Here is a 20,676-nt window from a genome sequence, read left to right on the forward strand (position 1 = left end):
ACATTTGTCAAATATTTTCATCAATTAATTTTTAAAGTAATTCCATGAAAATTGAGTTACCTTAGTAGGCGAGCCCTAAAAGGTTTAATAGCAATAAACATTCTTGATTTCCCTCCCTTTTTATTAATTACCTGAGAACATAGCACCATTTGGTGGAGAAGTAAGAACCTTATAGCTGCTATAAATTTGTAATATCTCTCATGGGTTTCATGGAGGAAAGAGAATTGATATCAGAGTTCATGTATAAAGTCATGAATCATAAAATATTAAATAATGTATTTACACAGCCTTGGGTGCAGCAACCCATCATCCCCATTCCCGTTCTGTGCTGCCATTTCTGACCTGAATTACATCTCTTGATAATTATGTTTGACTGGCTTATATGTCTAAATTCATCCAAGCACCATACCTCCTGCAGTTGACCAGGGACCTTGTGAAATAAAACTATTAAACTTTCCAGGGTGATTTTTTTCCCTGTTTTAGTTAAAATATGATGTAATGTCTGGTGTAAACCAAGGATAACTGAGACTGACTTGGTATAATTTGTTGTCACCAGCTGTCTACACAAGTGCTACCAGCCAAAATCCATATTGCTCAAAGAGGACCAGGAGCAAGAAGGGTATCACCTTACAGGATATGGTACCACTGGTGTAAAAGCATACCGCTGACAGAGATTTTCCATATGAAATAGTCACTTAATGTTCCCAGTGTCCTGTGAATTTGAATGGTGGGGTTGCATGTAACATTAGATTTATTGTGTCTGCCCCCGCACCCTCTCAGCACCTGTCCCAAAAGGCAAATTAATCCCATCTCCAAAACATGTCCCCGTCTCCCCCTCTGTGCACAGACATGACACATCTGTCTCAGCCATTATGCATGGCCTGGCATGTTTCTGGGACTCGTCACATGCCACCTTGACATGAAGGATGTTGTTGCTGCAGAGCTCTGACTGACTGACTTATATTTGAAATGTTTTTTTTTCTTGTTGCAGATTCCACCCCTCCCTTTCTTCCTCCACGCTCTCCTCAAACAACCTCAATCTAAAGACGCTTTTTGTGGTAAAGAATAGACAACACATGGGCAGATAAATGTCAAGTCTACCCTGCTGGAAACAACCTATCTGTGCACTTAAAAAACATGAGGCGGAAATTAAAGATCTTAAGATTGCTTCTCTATCATGTACTGAATAGCCTGCTTTACTGCCTCTAAGGGGGAATTATATATTTTTTAGTGGTAGAAAGTAAGTACATTTGCTGTAGTTAGCTTTGAGTTACTTGAGTATTTCCATGTTATGCTATTTCATTTCAGTGGGAAATGTTAGATTTATCTGACAGCTGGAGTTACTGGAATTAAGATGTTACATAAAGAAAACGTATGATACATGTTTAAAAAAATGATTAAATCAATTGTTTAGTTGAACTTCAGGTGTTTAGGAGTTGTTGCTCATTTCCCCTCTAAACTTAAATTTCAACAACTGTTCAAATTAGCCCCACTGCGGGACTAATAAAGGCCTGTCTTATCTTGTTTTATTTTATATTTTACATAAACATAAATGCTAGATGCTAGTGAAACGTTTTTTTTCTTCTCTTCCCTCCCATTAGTCATCTCACTCACTGCTCATGTCATAATCTTTCAGAGGGGGCCCTGACCCTGATAGGCTGAGACCCACTGGACTAAACTGTGTATAAAGTTAAAACTACAACAGTAATATGCTGCTGACACAGCGACACTTCAGTATTAATTATCTAATAATGTCATATATAATAATATATCAACCACAGGAGTCATTTTACTGCATAATGACGTCTTTTACATTAATACTCTAAACAGTTCATAATACTTCTGTACTTCTAATGATTTTGAATGAAGGACTTTTACTTGTGATGAAGTATTTTTACATTGTTCCATTGGTACTTTAAATATTAAATCTGTACCAACAGAATCTGTACCAACAGTATTTTTACCTTTTCATGATAATACAAACCCCCCCCCCAAAAAAAACAAAACAAATCCCATTGAGGCCATAACTACAAACCCATGCAGACCAGAGCGTGACTGTGTCCTTGTTAAGGCAGTGTGCTGCACTGCCCAGTGCTCAGGTGGTGGCTGCCCTGACGAGACATCGCTGTTGGCTGTTCTCAGTCAAACTAAACAACATCATCAACAGCCAATCACAGGGTCCTGTGCCGGACCCTGAAGATCAAAACCACAGGGACTGGTCAGGCCAGTAAAGCTGCCTTTCACGCTTACTTACACAAATGTAACAGATGCATACAAACCTTTTTCTGAAAGGGAAAAATATTGCTGTTATTTCTTTCTCCGCTCAGAAATACGTTCATCAATGTCTCAGACTTATTGTTGGGTATTATTTTCACCTTTTTTTTTGTCACTATCTCTCCTAGACATACTAGTGGAGGCAAATCTACTCCCAGATCTAATGCTGCTTTGGTATAAAGCTGCAAAGAGAAATAAGAGAAGAAAAAGGCAGAAAGTAACAGCATTCAGGCCTTTTTTCTTAGGATATTATGTATTTTCTGGTTTGGACCACATGAAAACTCATCCGCATTAAGCTGATTTAAACCTTTGATGTCTACCTTTGAAGAGATAAATTGAGCAGTACTGGCTCTTATTATTTAAACATATTAGGAATTTGTATTCACTGACAGCTTCATATGCACAGACATATTTTAATCTAAAAAGAGACTTTGAAATACAAAATATTACCAAATTTAAAAGATATATAGCTATGTATTACATTTTTGAATAGCTTTGAGTCCCAAAGTGTATACACACACACAGGCATACACACAAAAACAATCAAGCACTTTGTAGGCATTCTTTCCCTTCCAATTACACAGCTGTCTCAAAATTCAGTCTCAGCAGCTCCATCGTGCACTTCACTGCCCCGTACCTGCAGGAGTGTTTAAGTGAAGCACTGTAAAGACAAAAAGAAAAAAGACATCAGAAGTGTGTGTGTGTGTGTGTGACTGTGTATGTGTAAGGGATCGAGCAAGAGAGAGAGAGAGGGAAGATAGACAGACAGAAATTTGATGAAAACAAGGAAATGAGGATGGGCTGAGTGAAAGGGGTGGACTGTATGGTCCATCTCTGCACCTCTTTCAACCTGCTCAGTGAGCCATGTGCTCGGCCTTGTAAACTGCAGTGCTACTTGATTACTTTGTCAGTCTTTTAAACTGGCTTTTGCTCTTTGGGGGAAAGCAGGGAGACATGTCCGACCGAGGATGTCCAACAGAGAACAGGAAGTGCAGAGAGGAGAGTGGAGGCACTGCATCCAGATGAAGGGAAATTATATTCTGCTGTCTTGTGAGCAAATAATGGACTATCATGAGCCATGTCAAGTTTTCTGACATGCTGTATTTTATGTGTCGTATCAAATCCAACAGCCAGAAGCTCAGTATCATGCAGTATTTCCGTGGGGGACCTGCTCTCCCTCTGCTGTGCATGTAATTAAAAACTATTCTGTGTCATCCTCGCATCTCCTTAAAGAGGGAACAGAGTCAATTAATGTCTCACACCAAATTTTCAGCTTGTTTTTTTTTTTTTATTATTATTATACTTTATATTTATTTTTTGGGGGGATAAAATCCAAGAAATTATGAAAGACATTTCAAACACATTTATCCCAAGGAAACCTTCAAGGAGAGAGAAAGAAGCCCAGTGCTTTCAAGGAAAACAGATGATTTAAACAAAAGTTATATTGCTCTGATGATTTGAGCTACCAAAAAAACAAACAAATAAACAAAAACAAAACAAAACAAAAGGCAGTGCTTCATTGGGTATTTTCTTTCTCCTGCCTGAGATGAATGCAGTTAGACAGCGCCACCACCTGGCAAAATTAAGTACTCAATTCTTCATACAATCTATCCCCCTTTCCCATATGTCTTGTTCACTGTGTAAGCTTTCTGCTCACTGAAATGTAAAAATGAATGCCTATTAGCACAACAACAACTCAACTGAACTAATTAACAAAAAAATCATGACAACTATTGTCTAATTTATATTGGAAAAACTAATTAGACAGAGTTACTGCACTTCTGACATATATGATGGGGGAAGTTATGTATACTGTATCAGCCACAACATTAATACCACCTGCTAAATATTTTGTAGGCCCCCCTTGTGCTGCCAAAACAGCTCCTGTCAGGGAAAGGGACACAGGACCTCTGCGGTTATTTTGGGAATGTTGGATCCTTTGGGTCCTGTGCATTGAGCATGAGGCCTCCAGATGGAGGAATGCCGGGTGGATTATTTGTCATATTTCAGTGAATCCCACAGATTCTCAATCAGGTTGGGATTTGGGGAGTCTGGAGGCCATTGTTGGGGTTCTTGAGAAATTTCTGGGCTGTTTTTGAAATGCGATGGCTGCCACTGACAGGAAAAACCGTTGCCATTGGAGGGGGCGTATTGGTCTGCAGTGTTTAGTTGGTGGTGTGTGTCAAAGAACATCCATGATCCACGACTGCCAGAACCCAAGGTTTCCCCGCAGAACATCAAACTGTAAACAGATAATTAATGTTATTCACTTCACCTGCCAGTAGTTTTAATGATAATGTCATTCACTCATTTGTTTACTTTTGTTCCATTTTCTCCTCTCTATTGATGGATAAGGAGGCCATGGATATCAGCCTGTGAGAGGCCTGTAATCAAAAGATGTTTTGTGTTTTGTCTGTTTGCATGAAAGACATGAAGCATTTCAGCTCCAGATTTCCCAAACAATACTTGAAGAGTGAGCCTTCTCTGTGATCGAAGAGCAGGCTTGATGTGGGTTTTAGTGCCAGCAGAGTGTGTGAACACCTGTCGGTCTGCTGTTTAAAAGAACGCTTCATCTTTACATTTAAGCCTTTGGAATGAGTGGATTTAGAATTTCTCTTAATTACATCAGCTGAATTTTTGCATCAGCCAAAGATATTAGTGGTCTGTCGATGATTGGTCTGGCCTGTCTCATTAATGTCATTGAACTCCAAAGTGAACCTCAATACTTTTTTATTTAATGAGGGACATCATCATTATATTGTAGCACGAAATGGAGATTCTGAATGTTACCCATAAAGAAGCTGTGTTTGCACTGTTGTGCAGTGTGATGGAAATCCCAAAACGAGTGAAGCTGACTTTGACAGACAAGAACATGTTGAGTCATGTCAGTTCTGCACAAGTGAAGCAGGGCAAGCACAGTGACAGGAGCTGGGCATGCAGTCAAATAAGGCACTTTATTGGCATAAGAAACAATCAAAATGTTCTTGGTCTTTAAAATCTCACTCATAAGTTAGATATTTCTAAAACAAATATCTGTGGTTTCCATGAAAACAAACTCAGATAATACAGACAGAACAGAGGTTGGGTAGATTTAGCAAAGAGCCTTTCTATTAATGCAAATACTGTAAGTATTGTGCCCTATTGTGCCCTCAACCATAGTGTATTTTCTGATCACATGCTAACATTATCAGTAAGGCTTTTGTCATTTGTGGTTCTTCAGAAGATCGAATAGTAAGGAATTACTTTCACCACCAAGGTGTGTTGTTTTAAAATGAATGTCAAAGAATGTTTTAGATAACTTCTTCAAACATTTAATGGTTCAGATATGATGATCTGAAAGACTGCTGAAAGTATTTCTGTACAGTAGACCATCCTGAACGTGTCCTTTAAAGAGCAAGGCAGGCGGGTTGGTGGTCTAACTGTTCAACAGCATGAGTTCAACAAAGAGAAGACTGAAAATAGACTGCAGGTTAGGTCTTGTGTTACTGCAAATAGTATCATACATTATAGGGGTCTCCAGCAAACATGTGAAGACTGGAAGCTGAGCTGTTGTGGTCCAAATGCTTTATACATATATGGTGACTTAAATATACTGGAGCTGTCCTTGGGAGGAAAAGGAAGTTGGGATGTTTGTAGTACCAGCTCCACAAATACTCCGCTTTTCATACTAACCAAACCTTAGTGTATAGAAAGCCTGAAGCTAAGTAAGCCCCAAGTTATGCATTCACAGGATCCAGGATCCACGCCTTCAGAATACTCAAAGGGGTCTGCTTGGTTTCAGTGTAACTCACATTTGATTGCACATTGAACATCACATTGCTTTGTGCGAACTTTGTAAAAGTCTGGGATTAACCCTGTTCTGTAGCAGGGTTAAGCCCTCGGCTAATGGTGGGGATATCACACATTTGAAGTTTCGAGTGGGAAAGTATTGTAAGCTCATGGCCAACAGAGCTGTAAGCCCAAGGCTAATGACATCAGATAGGTAGGTATCAGACACAGGCTAAATATAGAGAGAAAAGTCCTGATGGTGATGTGATGTCTTTCTCCAGTGTATGATTGCAGTGTACCAGTACTAGTGAGTATACTAAGTTAGTGTATGGAATTTTTATTGCATCTCCTCTTTTGATTCGTGATATTTCAGGATTTGTTCCAGTGACACAAAACCGACAGAATTTAGCCTGTTAAGGAGACATTATTAAGAAAATTAGAAAATTAAAAAAAATCATTAATACAACACAGCTGAAAACTTGCTTTATCAGAGATGTTGGCTAAAGATTCCCCTCCTAAACAAACAACAATATTTACCTGTAGACTCATGCCCATGGCTTGAAAGTTCACATTGTATGAAACCTCTTAAGTTTGGAGAGGAACAAAGATTCTCATGCACATATTAGCAAGATGACATCTGAGCTACTAATTTTAGCTGGAACTTAAGCCTGATTTACACAACATAATACATATACTCAGACAGAGTAATTTTTGTCGTTGTTTTATGTGTCATTGTTTGCTGAAAAAAACCTTATAATTATGCTGTTCTTGAGCTTGTTCTTCTTTGCAACTGTTGCTTAGTAACATGGTTGGTAACATCAATAGCTGTTACATAAAATCGCTTATTGAAAGTGAAATACATTTTCTTCTATTCAGACTGAATGTGAGTGTGATACATGGTAGTGCAGTATGTTCAGGACACAATTAACGGAGTTTAATTGGTGTGTGTCCAATTACAAATGCTATTCTTTTCCGACAAATATTGACTCTTTTACTTTGGGAATAAGTATACACAGGAAGTGATGTCATCGGGAGGTGGGACTTCCTGCTTGTAACTTCCACCAATAGCACAATTGTTCGGTAAAATATGAAAATGGCGGCTCTCTGTAGTGAGTTTGGGGATCTGGTACAAATCAAGAAACAGCTAATATCAGTGATATCGCTATGTAAAGAAAGAGGACTTTTGCATAGCGCGAAGTGGTGAGACCCACTGTGACTAATGTGCCATTTACTGTCTTTCTTTCTTGTCTGTTACCTCGATAACTAAGCGCTAATGATATTTAACAGTTGGTTAGCTTCGTTAGCAGTACTGTTGACAAGTCTCATTAAAACAATTTAGCTAACGTTAGAGTTAAAGCTAGTACTGAATGCATTCGTTAATATTAACACTGTTGATATAACTTAGTCCAGCCAGTGTTATGAAGATGTTTGGTGTGTAACGTTATTTATTAACATTATTTCTTAACCATTGGTGGGTTGTATTTGCTGTGATTGTCAGTCTGTCAGTTAGCACATCTATAGCGGACAAAATTTGATTGAAAAGAAAGCAACTTTGTGTTATTGTTGTCTCCTGCAAGAGAAAATCTGATCTAATAGCAACATAAATCTAATCCTAGAATTTATCCCGACTCTTATGGCACAGTTATGTCACATTCTTTCTGTGTTTATATGTTAGGGCTTCTGAATTGGCATTTGCTTTGAACCCTCTCCCCAAAGATGAATTACCCCCGTCAACTCCTTTTACTGAGGTTTGTACATTTTTCTTTTTGGATTTTTGTAATGGTTTGAAATAATTTTGTTTGATGTTTCCTGTCATTATTACATGTTTTTTTATGAGTTGAGTTGAGCTCTTGATTGAAGCTTTATGATGTTTATACCTGATGAAATATAAAAAAAATAACCCATGTTTAGTGGCTGCATCATCATTCCACCAAATGGGAATAATCCAAGTAGTTTCAATTTCCAAAAAGCTACTAAGTTTTTGAAAACAGCTGGTAGTAAATGATGAATTATTCACTGACTGTTTTCACCCACAAAATCGGTCCACTAGCAAGTTGCAGCACATTAGTCCCACTTCTGGAGTTTAATTTTCCTTCTAATGTGAATGAATTGTGTCCTTCTCTCAGAAAGGGAAGTCATACAGTATATGGTCTACTGTATGTCTAAAGAGGAAAATGTTACACTGACCCCTGCTGACAGTTTTTTGGAAGAATGCAGAATTGGCTCTTAATCATAAGTCCGAAAGTGTCGCATACAGTTGCAACTTTTTGAAAATGCTTTTGCAATTTTCAGTGACATTAATTCTTTTTCCATCCTGAAGGTGACTTGATGAATATGATTGGGATGATATTTTTCTTCTTAATTGTCTGTCTGTCTGTCCCAAATGCAGGAAGATGCACAAGACCTGGATGCACTTACACTGGCCAAATCCTACTTTGACCTGAAAGAGTATGACCGTGCTGCTTACTTCCTGAAAGGCTGCTGCAGTCAGAAGGCTTATTTCCTCTATATGTATTCTCGCTATCTGGTAAGATTCAGAAGATAACTGGCATGCTCACATCCTTCCATCCTTTGTTTCATTTCTTGACCACCACTTTCACTGTTTTGAAATTTTTCTTCTTTTGTCTTCAGTCAGGCGAGAAAAAGAAAGATGATGAGACTGTGGACAGCCTGGGTGAGGACTCATCTGTTTGGTCATTTTACAAGACAACTAAATTTACTCTTTAAATGTCAACTTTTGGGTTTTTCTGTGTTATTTTAGGTCCTTTGGAGAAGGGTCAGGTGCGTAATGAAGCCTTGCGAGAACTGAGGGTCGAGCTCAGTAAGAAGCATATTGCAGGAGAGTTGGACGGGTTCACTCTGTACCTGTGAGAACTTTTCCTCTTAAGTGGACACGATATCCTCAGATTCTGTAAAGAAGTACAGTAGACTGATAATAAACTGTGTTTGTGTGTGGAAACACAGGTATGGAGTGGTGCTACGAAAGCTGGATCTGCTGAAGGAGGCAGTGGAGGTGTTTGTTGAGGCAATTCATGCACTTCCTCTTCACTGGGGAGCCTGGCTGGAGCTTAGTAACCTTGTTACCAACATTGAAATGGTAGCTACTTTTTTGTTTAGACATACAAAAACTATATATTGTACTTAAGGTCCACAGTGACCATTTATACTGAAAATAAATCCTCATATTACAGTCTCTCGACTTAAAAACTATACATGTCAGAACCAACCAAACCAAAATAAAGCTTATATTCAGCCAGTGCACAGGAATTTAAAAAACTCATGAGACTCAGGTCTCATGGTAATTATAGACAGTGAGCTGATTCCATCTATGTTGGCCTCTCGGTCTTTCTTCCCAGCTGAAGTCACTCTCTCTGCCAGACTGCTGGATTAAAGACTTCTTCATGGCCCATATGTACACAGAGCTGCAGATGATCAAAGAAGCGTTGCAGAAATACCAGAACCTCATTGAGGCTGGCTTTTCGAAGAGCACCTACATCATCTCACAGATTGCTGTCGCCTACCACAACATCAGAGGTTTATTTTCTGTATTTTCAATAAGAATGGAGGAGCAATGTTACAGGGACAGCTTTAGTCTTACAACATTCTGTCTTATTTTCATTTCAGATATTGACCAAGCTTTGGCTCTATTCAACGAACTGAGGGAGCAGGATCCATATCGCATTGACAACATGGACACATTCTCCAACCTGCTTTATGTCAAAGTGAGCTTGCCAATTGTCATATGATACCTTACTGATTAACACAGAAATGGTGTGTTTTGACTTGTTCCATCAAATGTTTCACAGGGAGCTTAGCGACCTAAATTATAATATAAAGTCCAAAATATTGAAAACATTTTTAGTTCTTCAGCTGCTGATAATGAGTTCTTTCCCAGAGTATGAAGCCAGAGTTGAGCTACTTGGCCCACAATCTGGTGGAGATCGACAAGTACAGAGTGGAGACATGCTGCGTTATTGGTAAGTTTCAATACAGTCTGATCAAAACTAATGTGTACAGAAATAAAGAAACAAAGTTCTCCTGCACAATTTTTTATTGATGGAACAGTTAGTTGATGAATATATAAACATGATCATACTTGTCTAATAGATAATGTTGACTGGTTACACCATCACAGCTTGACTTTCATTTTTCTGTTTTATATTCTGAGAAAAAATTGTTGGCCTCTCTGACAGGCATAATCTTGATTTGTGTAGTAAGTCACACATTTTATCTACAGGTAATTATTATAGTTTACGCTCTCAGCATGAGAAGGCAGCTCTGTACTTCCAGCGGGCCCTGAAACTGAACCCTCGCTGCCTTGGCGCCTGGACTCTCATGGGCCATGAATACATGGAAATGAAGAACACTTCAGCTGCCATCCAGGCCTACAGGTCTGACCGAAGATGCAGAACATCCCTTATTTTACTGGATATCTCAGTGTCCTGTTTAAGGTGTTTTTACTCATTGTCACAGCAGTGTGGAGGATTCACTATGGCTTGTGTTTTTGTTTCCTTGTTTTTCCCTCTGGTTCTTCCATCAGGCATGCCATTGAAGTGAACAAGCGTGACTACCGTGCCTGGTATGGCCTGGGTCAAACATATGAGATCCTCAAGATGCCCTTTTACTGTTTGTACTATTATCGAAAGGCACACCAGCTCAGGTATGGAGAAAAGAAGGTGTTTTATAGAGCTGCTTCTCAGAATGAAAATTATTTTAAAACAAAATGTGTTAAAATATGCAGCGTCATATCATAATCTAAATGGCTGTTATTTCTTTTGACACACTATAATGTATTTTTGTAGGCCCAACGACTCACGGATGCTGGTTGCACTGGGTGAAAGCTATGAAAAATTGTCACAGCAGGTGGAAGCCAAGAAGGTATGTTAAAACTGTCAGCGAATCATGATTTGTGACATGAGTTCACTAAAAAATTGTGGCTTCTTTTTGATTGAACGTGTTCTGTTTTTGTATAGTGTTACTGGAGGGCATATTCTGTTGGAGATGTAGAGAAAATGGCTCTACTCAAACTGGCAAAGTAAGTGTCTATGAAGAAATTAAAAAGAAAATAGAACTCATGTCATGTTTTGTTTAGCATTTAAGCACTAAGTAAGTAAGATCCGATTTGCTGCTTTCTTTAGTATCACCCAGAAATGGGGGCTAAATTTGAATTTTACTTATTCTGTTGGCAGGCTCCACGAACAGCTGAATGAGTCTGATGACGCTGCCCAGTGTTACATGCTTTACATTCAAGACATTTTTTCTTGTGGGGTGAGCTTTTGAAAATACCTGAATATGCACATTTTCCACAACCATGTACACAAACTCGTGTAATTCCGTTAGTTGAAGTTGGGCCGAGTGTTAATACAGCAGCACACAGTTTGACCACGTAAACTATTTGTTCAGAAACTGATTTTGAATAAAATCTTGGCATTACAGGAACAACTGGAGCATGCTGAGGTGAGCACAGCCCTGCGGTACCTGGGTCAGTACTATTTCAAGAACAAGCTGTACGACGAGGCATCCCTCTGTGCTCAGCGCTGTTGCGACTACAATGATGTAAGCATAAATGAGTAATGAGTAGTAAATTAGTGTAAGTAGTAGTAACACACTAACTGGCGTTGGTTGCCATTGTGCTTGCAGGCTCGCGAAGAGGGAAAGGCTCTGTTGAGGCAGATCTCACAGGTCAGGGATCAGATTGAGACACCATCAGCAGATCTCTTTGCACCACTGTCAAACAACAACACTCCAGTCAGGAGGGTGTCTCCACTGAACCTGATCTCTTTTACACCCTAACACCCACCCTCCTATTCACTGGCTTTAAGACGGACAATGTGTGTATCCTGTGGCCTGACACTGCTTGGGGGATTGATTTTACCAAAAGGTGGTGTTGAAAGGATTTAACTTGTTGAGTCATGGAATTGTTAGACATCAAATTTACATTTGTTTGTAAAATGTGCAATTCTGCTAATTTTTGTCCAGGATCAGACAAGTTCTATGCTGCAAACAATTAAGCAGTAAATGCTGGAGACAGTCGGTTTACGTACTGCAGTGAACCTAAATAAGGTTTTTGACTAGATTTTTAAGTACACATGCATCTTTTGTATAACTCGGTGTCCAGTCAGCAATGTAAAAGAAGATCTTTGTGGTATAGACACAGTAAAAAGAAGGGACACCTTGAACTATTTACATATAAACACACAATGTTTGGCTTGCAGTCAAAGTTGTGCCTCATCAATGCTGTATATATGTAAATAGTTTAAATAAAGCATACCTGCTATACCACTGCCTGTTGTGGTATTTTTAATTTTGTGTTGAAAACAGTGAGTGAAATGCGTTTTTTGGCAGAATTTATTGTGGGGAAAACAAAAGTATTTACAGCAAACGCATGTGGAGGAGTTGCAGAGTCAGAGAAGGTTAATTACACACATGCACTACTCCTACTATAGCTTTGCAAGAACACATTCATTCCCTTAGTAGTATACTGCAACCCTATTTAAAGCATAAATGTTTTACTGGCATGAATACCATAACCATATTTGGCATGATAATATGGAGTTAACTGCAATGCAAAAAGTGAACAAATCCAAAACAACATAAAAATACTATAAAGTATGCAGCAAATATAACTCTGTTTTTGCATAATATCAAAAAGATGCTCCCACTGATGCTCCAAAGAGCTCAGTATTTGAAACGTGGGGTGAAGGGAGAACCGAAAGGCGGAGATTTCTGGCGAGACCGCAAGACCCTGGAGTAGGGGGTAACGTTGGCTTGTTCAACAGCACGACTGTTGTATTTACGCGTCGGGGTACAAGTCAGAGATGGGAAAAAGGAACGTTTTTGTGGAGGCCGGTTCTCAGTGTCATTGGGTGCAGCAGCCCCACAGCCCCTTTTCTTGCAGAAACCCAGCGTGGCAGAGGTATAGCAACCTGAGGGGGGCAGCTGGGGCTGGACGGCCTGTGTCTGGGCCAGGGTCTCAGCTTTCCGCCTTAGATCAGCTTTTACAAGCATCAGGCCATTCTGGAGCTCCACCAGGATCTGGTCCTAAGAGGAAGTCAGTCAACAGGGTTAGACAAGGCCACAGAGGAGTAAGTGAAAGATAAGGTGGGAAGTTGGGTGAAACAGAGGGAAAAGTGAAGCAAAAAGAAACTTTTAAAACATGCTTTTGCTCAGTTATCACCTGGTGCAGATGTTAGAAACCTAGATTAGATTCAAAAGTTGGCTGTGCATCAAGATTGTTAATGAAGAGAGTAGAGGGAGAGAAAACCAAAGAATTTTTCATTGAAATTGCACTTTAAGCAGCTCCTGCTTTAAAAAATAATTCCTGTTTCTTTAAAGTTGAACCATTCATAATCAGCATCAAAATGAGAAGAAGACTTTCAAAATGTGACCTGACTGAAATTTTTTTTTCCAGAGATGCTTACAGGAATTACAGTATGCTGGAGTTTTGATTCAGTTCAGTATTTTAAACTTCAGCTACTTTTACTTTGTGTCTGCAGTACAGACCAAAATATTTTTAATTTCCAATTTTCAAAATTAAATCTTTTATCTGTGGTCGTACCTGTTTTGCCAGTGTCTCGTCTGCAGCTGCCAATGCCTGCCGCAGCCTTTCCCCTCCTGTGTTGCGACAACAGGCCCGTTCACCAGACTGCAGGTCTGCCCCAAGTCTCTGCAGATCCAGGCGCAGCTGACGTAGGTTCTGTTAGAAAAAAAAAAAAAGGTCAGTTTTTTGGGTCTTTGAAGAGATTCACATGCAGCAGAAACAATGGTGCATTTCATATGGTACGGGATGAACTGACCCGTTGACCCTCCTCTAGCTTGCGGTCAGCAGCACTAGTGAGGGAGCCTGTTGAACCTGGAATCTCCAGCTGCATCTTCAGCTTTGTCAGCTCTGTATAGACAAGAAGAGCAAGACGGTCAACTATTGTTAACAACATCCCAACATCAACGCACCTTGTTTCACCTTGTGACTTACCTTCTGTCTTAGTGAGCAGCTCAGCGCGACACTGGTCGAACTCAGCCTGCAGCCTGCCACTTTCTGTTTGAGTCATGAGGCGCTGAGAACGTCGAGGCCCCCCAGAGTCTCTCTGTGGCACTGATTCAGCTTCCTTGCTTTTTTCAAGGGCGGCAGACAAAGCTTCAATCTCCTGATCTCGCTCCTAAAAGGATGAAAGAACAAAAAAAAAAAAACAAAAAACAAAAACTTAAGTGAAAATTCATAATACTAGATTCAAATAAAACAACACTGTAGAAACTTAGTGTATTCGGGGAAGGATCTTGTTTAACTAACGTGTAGGTTTTACAGGTTGTGTGTGTATTGAAGCCACAGAACGGGGACAGACGCCTTAAAGTAATGCAAACTGGAGGCTGATGATGTAGCTCTCACCTTCAGTTCTTGGCTGTAGAACTTCTTCAGATGTTTCTGAATGTTAGCGATCTTGTCTTCGTACCTCTCTTCAATAAGAGCCCTCTCTGCCTCCAAGGTCTCTCTAAGGGGCAAGAAGACACAATTCAGCATCTGCATTCACTTCAAAGTCCAGGATTTTCTCATTTCTCAACAGCATCTTGAAAACTTTTGATCTTAACAAAATACGCAAACACGCATACCTGAAGCCATCTTGCATCTCGGAGATGACCTCCATCATCTCGGAGACCACCTGCTCTCTCACATTTGCCTCAAGAACCTCCCTCTCCTCCCGCTGGCGCTGCACCTCTCTCTTCAGGACGTCAATGGCCTGCAGCAAAGCCTTCATGAAGCACAGTCAGCTGTTAGGAACACTGGGCAGGTGTTTTTGTGACATTTTGTGAAATGCTGCTACAAAAAAACTGTGACATTTAAATAGTTTTCATCGTTCTTAAAAAGAGAGGGGAAAGTGTAGATGTTATATCTTTATATTTAATATGCAAAACGCTTAAGTTCAAAGACTTAATGGCAACATTTTTTGATTGCTTTATGAACTAACATGTTTTCAAAGTAAAGGAACTTGGTTCAGGAAGTGATCGTAGAGATAAAAATGATCAATCATTAGTTCTCACATATTATGGCATGGGATTTTACCTCATTATTTAACATGGTGATGTTGCCATCTTCAACATCACTCTCATCCTCCTCTTCTTCCATCAGCGTGCTTTCATTGCCATTTGCTGTTGGCTGCCGCAGTAGGGACAGAATGTAGGCCACTCTGGTTTTTGTGGACGGGCCATGGACCAACTGAAATGATGTGAGGGATATTTTATTTCTCTTTGGTCTCATTCCTACATGCGAGACTCCAAAAGCCACAGAAACTGGATTTACAGTACAGGAGTGTTCGTTCTTACTTGAGTAGCAATAGCTGAGAATTTGAGGGCCTGGAGTGTCTCGTCATAAATGGAGGCACAAGGATTGATGTTGACCACCATGCTGGAGGTTCCTCGGCCACAGAAGAAGCCCTGCAGAACCCGGGTCAGTTTACTGTCCCTGAAGGGCACCACTTGAGGGGGTCTCGTCCTGTGGATGCATTAGCAAGTTTTCTCAAACAGCTCATTCCAAAATCTTATAAAAAGAAAATCTGTGTCCTGCGTGTGAAGTTTCCCATGTGCTATATCAATAAAACTGCTCTGATGTGGAACAATATTGCAGTTTTTACCATTAGGTTAACATGAAAATAATTCAGAGGAAAGATGAGTTGGCCTGGTGTTGAACCTTCTCTCAAATTTGCAGTTAAAATACCACATACTTGCTGTTCTGGTTGTGCCTCAGGGCAGTAATACAGCGTCCCAGCGTTAGAAGGGAGGTGTTTATGTTGTTGGCCTCCTTCATCCTCTCTCCGTTGCGCTGCTCCTTGCAGCGTTCAGATCCAGCCAGATCACACACAACCAGTCTAAAAAGGACCCAGTGCAAGACAGCCCTGCTTTGTCTCTTGTACAAACTCAAAATACACAAAAATTGGAATTAACCAAAACTGAAACTAGAGTAGGTAACAAAGCTTACTCGCTGATGTGCACGGCTGGAGACGAATCTGCCACTGGGCGGATGCGCAGGACACGGATGGAGAAGATGCTGTGGCTGCATGAATGATAAATGTATGATTAGAGATGCAACAAGTGTGAGTCAAACAAATATGTCAAATCAATCAAAATGAGGTTTTGAACAGACAAAATTTAATGTGCTCCTACCTGCGGCTGGAGTTTTGGTTGAAGTGAGTGCTGGCGAAGCTCTGATTACAACATCCAGCCCTCAGAATCCTCCAAGCCTCCTCAGCACTGCGGACCTGGATCCAGGTGAGGTCTGGATGAGACAAGAAGAAGAAGTAAAAAAAAATAAATAAATAAAATAAAAAAGTATACTCTTCCAACACAATGAAGCAGCAGCAACAACAGAAACTGTTTAATGTGATTTTAGCTAGTTTAAAAGTATTTTCATCACCTGTTGCAGTGTTTCTTATAATGCGGTGTTGCACTCACACCCAAACATAACAAGAAAAACAAATGAATTGCAGAAAGACATGAGGGAAATGAAAAAAGGAGTCTCTAGTCTTTTAACATAATTTCCTGCTTAACGAAGATTGGAAAATCTCAATACTGGGATGAAGCTTCATGGGGGTTCAAACTGATTTATAAACTATACTGGTTAACAGTTTAATGTTCTGTAAACTTTAATGAAGTGAACTGGTGTCACCTTTCACATAGGGGTTGCCCTGCTTGTCTTCACTAAGGCGCAGTGTGACTCTCTTTCGGGGATGCAGGGAAGGCGACGCATCCAGCAGGTCATACAGGAACTCATTGTAGATCTCATAGAAGGACACCCAGATAGAAAACTGCACCCCTTCCTCCAGATCATCTCCTCCACTGTGTGAAAGGCTGTCAGGCTCCAGGCAAACACTGTCTGTGTCTGCAGAGAGAGACACAGTTGAAAATCCAAGACATCCTCCAAAGACAAACAAGACAAGACAGAACAAGACTGAATGTACATTAATAGCATTATATCTGCATGATTTCATGCAGACAACACCTCGCTCCAATATGTGGTGTGTATGCTTTTCAAACATACCTCCAGGTATATGCTAAGGAGCATATTCACATTCAGAAAGGTGCCTGGCAGTGTTTTTTTTTTTTCATTTTTTCACTCACTGTTTTGCTCACCTTCAAGCTGAGTGGCAATGTGAGTTGTATATGAGAGTCCTCCAATGCCACTGTCCCAGACTGTAGTTGTACCACCGCGACAAGAGCTCTGATTCTCGTCCTATAAAGAACAAGAGTACATCATCTCACCGCTGTGTGCACAAACACACCAAATGTCGTTCTTTGGATCAGCAAAAAAAAAAGTTTACACTCAAGCCTTCTGATTAAGATGTTCCCAAATGGCTTTGAGACTAAAGTTTTCTTCTGCTGTTTGATGTTCTGGGAGGTTTTGTTTGAGAGTTAAAAACTTGGCAGCAAAAGGACTGCACAATAGACAAGGAAAGGATACTTAACCATCTCAGCTCACTTGTCTCTTAAATAACATGCACTTAGATGCACGTTACAGCCCTTTCCTTTATCTAACATAAACATAAAATCGTTGTGCACTAGTTCTTTGCTTGCAACTAAGAGACACAGGGAGATATTAGTTTATATCTGTGAGACAAAACTTCACAAACTGTGAGTCATATCAATTCTAGTTGGGTATTTTCCAGGCTTAAGACCTAACCCAGACTGAGCCAACAGGTTGGTTGAACCAGATGAAATTGTTGTCTGTATGTGAGTTCAGAATGAGTACATTACTGAAAATGACGCTTTGCAGCAACAGAAATAAACAAGAGTAAATTACTGACATATAACTAGTTTTAGTTAGTTTCTCATTTTATAAGACTTCGACTTAAAAATTATTTCATTTGTTTACCTCTTTGAGCAGAGAGTTCCTGCGGATTTCTTCCACCCTGACCTCGCCGGCATCAAGCTGCCTCACATCCTGATACATGATAGGCTTCAGGTCCATAGCACCATAGAGACGACCCTGCAGTTTCCTGAACAGAGACGCTAAAGCCCGGGGCAGAAGGCCTGCCTCCTGACCACGGCCTGCGGGTCAAAGTTTGAGATGTGAGATCTAGAGAGCTGCAAAGACCAACATCACAACCAAACCTGTGCCTTGTGTCTAAGAAAAAGAAAAACCTTACCCTGAATAGTATAAGTTTTTCCAGAATTGGTGACACCATAAGTGTAGAGGAGTCTGTTTTCTCCTTGAAGCACATCTTTCACCATCGTCTTCATCGTGCATTCATAAAACTTTTGCTGTGCTGTCTCAGGCCCAAATATCTATGAAAGATATGCAATAAAAACAGCAGTTTTTATCAGAAATATTAAGGATCGTTTTACCTCAGCATTCTCATTTACTTTGTTATTGCTACCATTGGTTACTTTACACATAAGCCCAGATTTACCATCAATATTTTCAGCGCTATTGATTAACTTGTTATGGATATCATTCACCACCACATTTTACTAACACCCTTGCTTTTTGTTAAAAACAAACCTGGTTTTGGGTTGATAACCAGTTAGATGTATGTATATACAAAACATTAATTTAACACTATGCACAAAAAGTGTGACTCTCCTACCTTTGAGAAACTGAACTTGTGCATACTCTGAGTGATGCCCCTCTCTGCAGTCCTCATGTTCTGAGATTCTTTTGGAGCTTTCAGCAGCAGAGTCTCTTCATCTTGAACAGCCACACAACCCTTAAAGAAAAGCAAATCTTTTAAGTCCCCAAAAACAAGTTCACTAAAAGCCAAAAATGCACTTGTCCACCCACAGGAAAACACCCATGGGACATGCCAGTGGTTGTGATGAAGAGTCGTACCTGCTCTTCTCCCTTCTCTCTCTCTGTCTCAGTGAGTGGCCGGATGCGCAGAAAAACCTTCACTCTCTCTGTACTCCCTTCATTGCAGCTTCCTTGTGTCACCACTGCACGTTTAACCTCAAGTTTCTAGAAACACAAATTAAATTCAACATGTTTTATTACATCTTAGGGATACCCATGTTCTGGTGCAAAATGCTGAATATAAACAGATTCGCAATTGTTAAAATGAAAACTCCACAGGGTATTTATAACACAAAAACAGCCAAATCCTGCAGACTCTCACAGATTCTGTAGTGGACTGCCGGGTGTCCAGGCCAGGGGAAATGACAGATATCTCAGGTAGACGTGGTCTGGCTGGGCCTCCATGCTCTGCTGCTGTAGACTCAAAGACGGCTATTTCCTCGTCCTCATCATAGGGACATCCACATGGGGAGGACAAAGACAGCGCCATGCTTACCTATTTCAAGAAGACAAGCCATCATGAGTATTAAGTAATTGCAATACATTTCAAAGCTTTGCGCCAGGAAACGAATCGCACACAAATGTGAAAGTGCTTTCACCCCATTATTCAAAAGGAGGGTGTGTCAGTCACAAAACATACAGAAACTCGATGAAAGCCAGACTGACCTTTTAAGTCAAACAGCAACTCCAAAAGTGGTCTAACAGGAAAAATATTTATTCACCTGTTCTGACAAGTTCCTGATTAGTGCAGTAGAAGATCATCATTGAAATCAAGAAAAATACTTTTGATCGTACTGCGCTTCTCTGACAGTAGCTTCTCATGGCAGGTCAGGGCTGACTAACAGCTCTATAACGCTGTCGACGTTGTACTGGCCTGCGGTCAGGCTAACAGCCTCACTGCTCAGCGGTCAGTCTCGTCATTCTCCTCCGTCTCTCAACATCACTCCCTGCCTATACAGTGGCGAGGCCACGCCTCCTACAGTCGTTGCTCCTGTTTGCGTTTTTTTAAATACGCTTTCAATGGGACATAGGATTATATCTAAACTGGATGCAGACTTAGCTCTGTTATTTATAACATATGAACTAAGCTAATTCAGGACAAGGCTACGTACCTGAACCTCAGTTAACGATGAATAGCAAGTGACATTAAGATGCTAGCTTAAGTAGATGATAAGCTAACTACTAAACAATCTCGGCAATTAGTGTAAGCCTTTTCCCGACTTAAGCCAATTTAACTTATAAATGCTACGTGAGTGTAGTTCATTTACGGAACAGTGATCGGAAACCGTTTCAGGGTGAGTGTGTGCGTACATAATGTTGACGTAGGAGTATGTCCGAACATGCACGAGAGGATAAGCTCCTGCTGGGATAACGTTAAATTCAAAAGCTTTGCGGTCACTCTCACCAAACTAACACAAGAATGGCAATGTCGTCGTTGTTGTTGGACGCCTCTATACAAAAACTTTCTATTAGCCTCGTCAACATTTATAATTAGCACCACGATCAATAGGTTTACTGTTGTTTTGCGCTGAGTGAGCCACCTTAATACAAACGTTAATTTAACTTACCTCGAACGTCAAAAGTTCCCAGTAACGAAATGTTCTTAAGTTCGAGAATAAATCGTCTAAACTCAATTACTTGACTAAAGTTTTAGATACTGGGCTAAGATTACAACAAAGCCCCCCTCAAAAACTGACTAAGACTAACCTGCTGCTTCTTCGTCTTTAGTTCGAAGCTCTCTGAATCTCAGCTGGTTTGTTTTTGAACAATGCGCTTCCTCTGCAGCGGGAGTCACCCATTGGCTGAAGCTAGTGACGTTGTGCTCAAATCCTGCTCGCTGTCTGCGTTCTGATTGGGTA

General features: G+C 40.3%; 2 protein-coding genes across 5 annotated transcripts; one reads left to right on the forward strand and one right to left on the reverse strand.

Moving 5' to 3' along the window:
• The first annotated feature begins 7,085 nt into the window (after positions 1–7,085).
• cdc23 (CDC23 (cell division cycle 23, yeast, homolog)) lies at positions 7,086–12,321 on the forward strand. The gene is made up of 16 exons (XM_046411082.1): positions 7,086–7,242; positions 7,718–7,790; positions 8,432–8,569; positions 8,674–8,716; positions 8,804–8,909; positions 9,007–9,139; positions 9,399–9,576; positions 9,667–9,764; positions 9,938–10,019; positions 10,280–10,433; positions 10,583–10,702; positions 10,845–10,920; positions 11,016–11,077; positions 11,232–11,310; positions 11,479–11,598; positions 11,683–12,321. Exons 1-16 carry the CDS (start codon positions 7,130–7,132, stop codon positions 11,833–11,835), a joined length of 1,728 nt encoding a protein of 575 aa, XP_046267038.1. The 5' UTR covers positions 7,086–7,129; the 3' UTR covers positions 11,836–12,321.
• Positions 12,322–12,372: 51 nt separating this feature from the next.
• kif20a (kinesin family member 20A) lies at positions 12,373–20,674 on the reverse strand. Of its 4 annotated transcripts, none has more exons than XM_046411079.1 (19): positions 20,525–20,674; positions 19,140–19,313; positions 18,857–18,982; positions 18,615–18,734; positions 18,174–18,312; positions 17,900–18,075; positions 17,161–17,260; positions 16,697–16,909; positions 16,195–16,306; positions 16,010–16,084; positions 15,756–15,899; positions 15,358–15,526; positions 15,098–15,250; positions 14,647–14,786; positions 14,426–14,528; positions 14,015–14,198; positions 13,839–13,930; positions 13,601–13,738; positions 12,373–13,083 (listed from the first exon to the last, which is right to left on the reverse strand). In XM_046411079.1, the coding sequence occupies exons 2-19, from the start codon at positions 19,305–19,307 to the stop codon at positions 12,721–12,723; spliced, it is 2,715 nt and encodes a 904-aa protein (XP_046267035.1). In that variant the 5' UTR covers positions 19,308–19,313; positions 20,525–20,674; the 3' UTR covers positions 12,373–12,720. The 4 variants fall into 4 exon arrangements, with proteins under 4 accessions (XP_046267035.1, XP_046267034.1, XP_046267037.1 ...); XM_046411078.1 differs by lacking the exon at positions 20,525–20,674 and adding an exon at positions 20,386–20,518; XM_046411081.1 differs by lacking the exon at positions 20,525–20,674 and adding an exon at positions 19,540–19,561.
• Positions 20,675–20,676: the final 2 nt, after the last annotated feature.

This window comes from Scatophagus argus, chromosome 14 (genome assembly GCF_020382885.2).
Source record: "Scatophagus argus isolate fScaArg1 chromosome 14, fScaArg1.pri, whole genome shotgun sequence".
NCBI classification, from domain to species: Eukaryota; Metazoa; Chordata; class Actinopteri; family Scatophagidae; genus Scatophagus; species Scatophagus argus.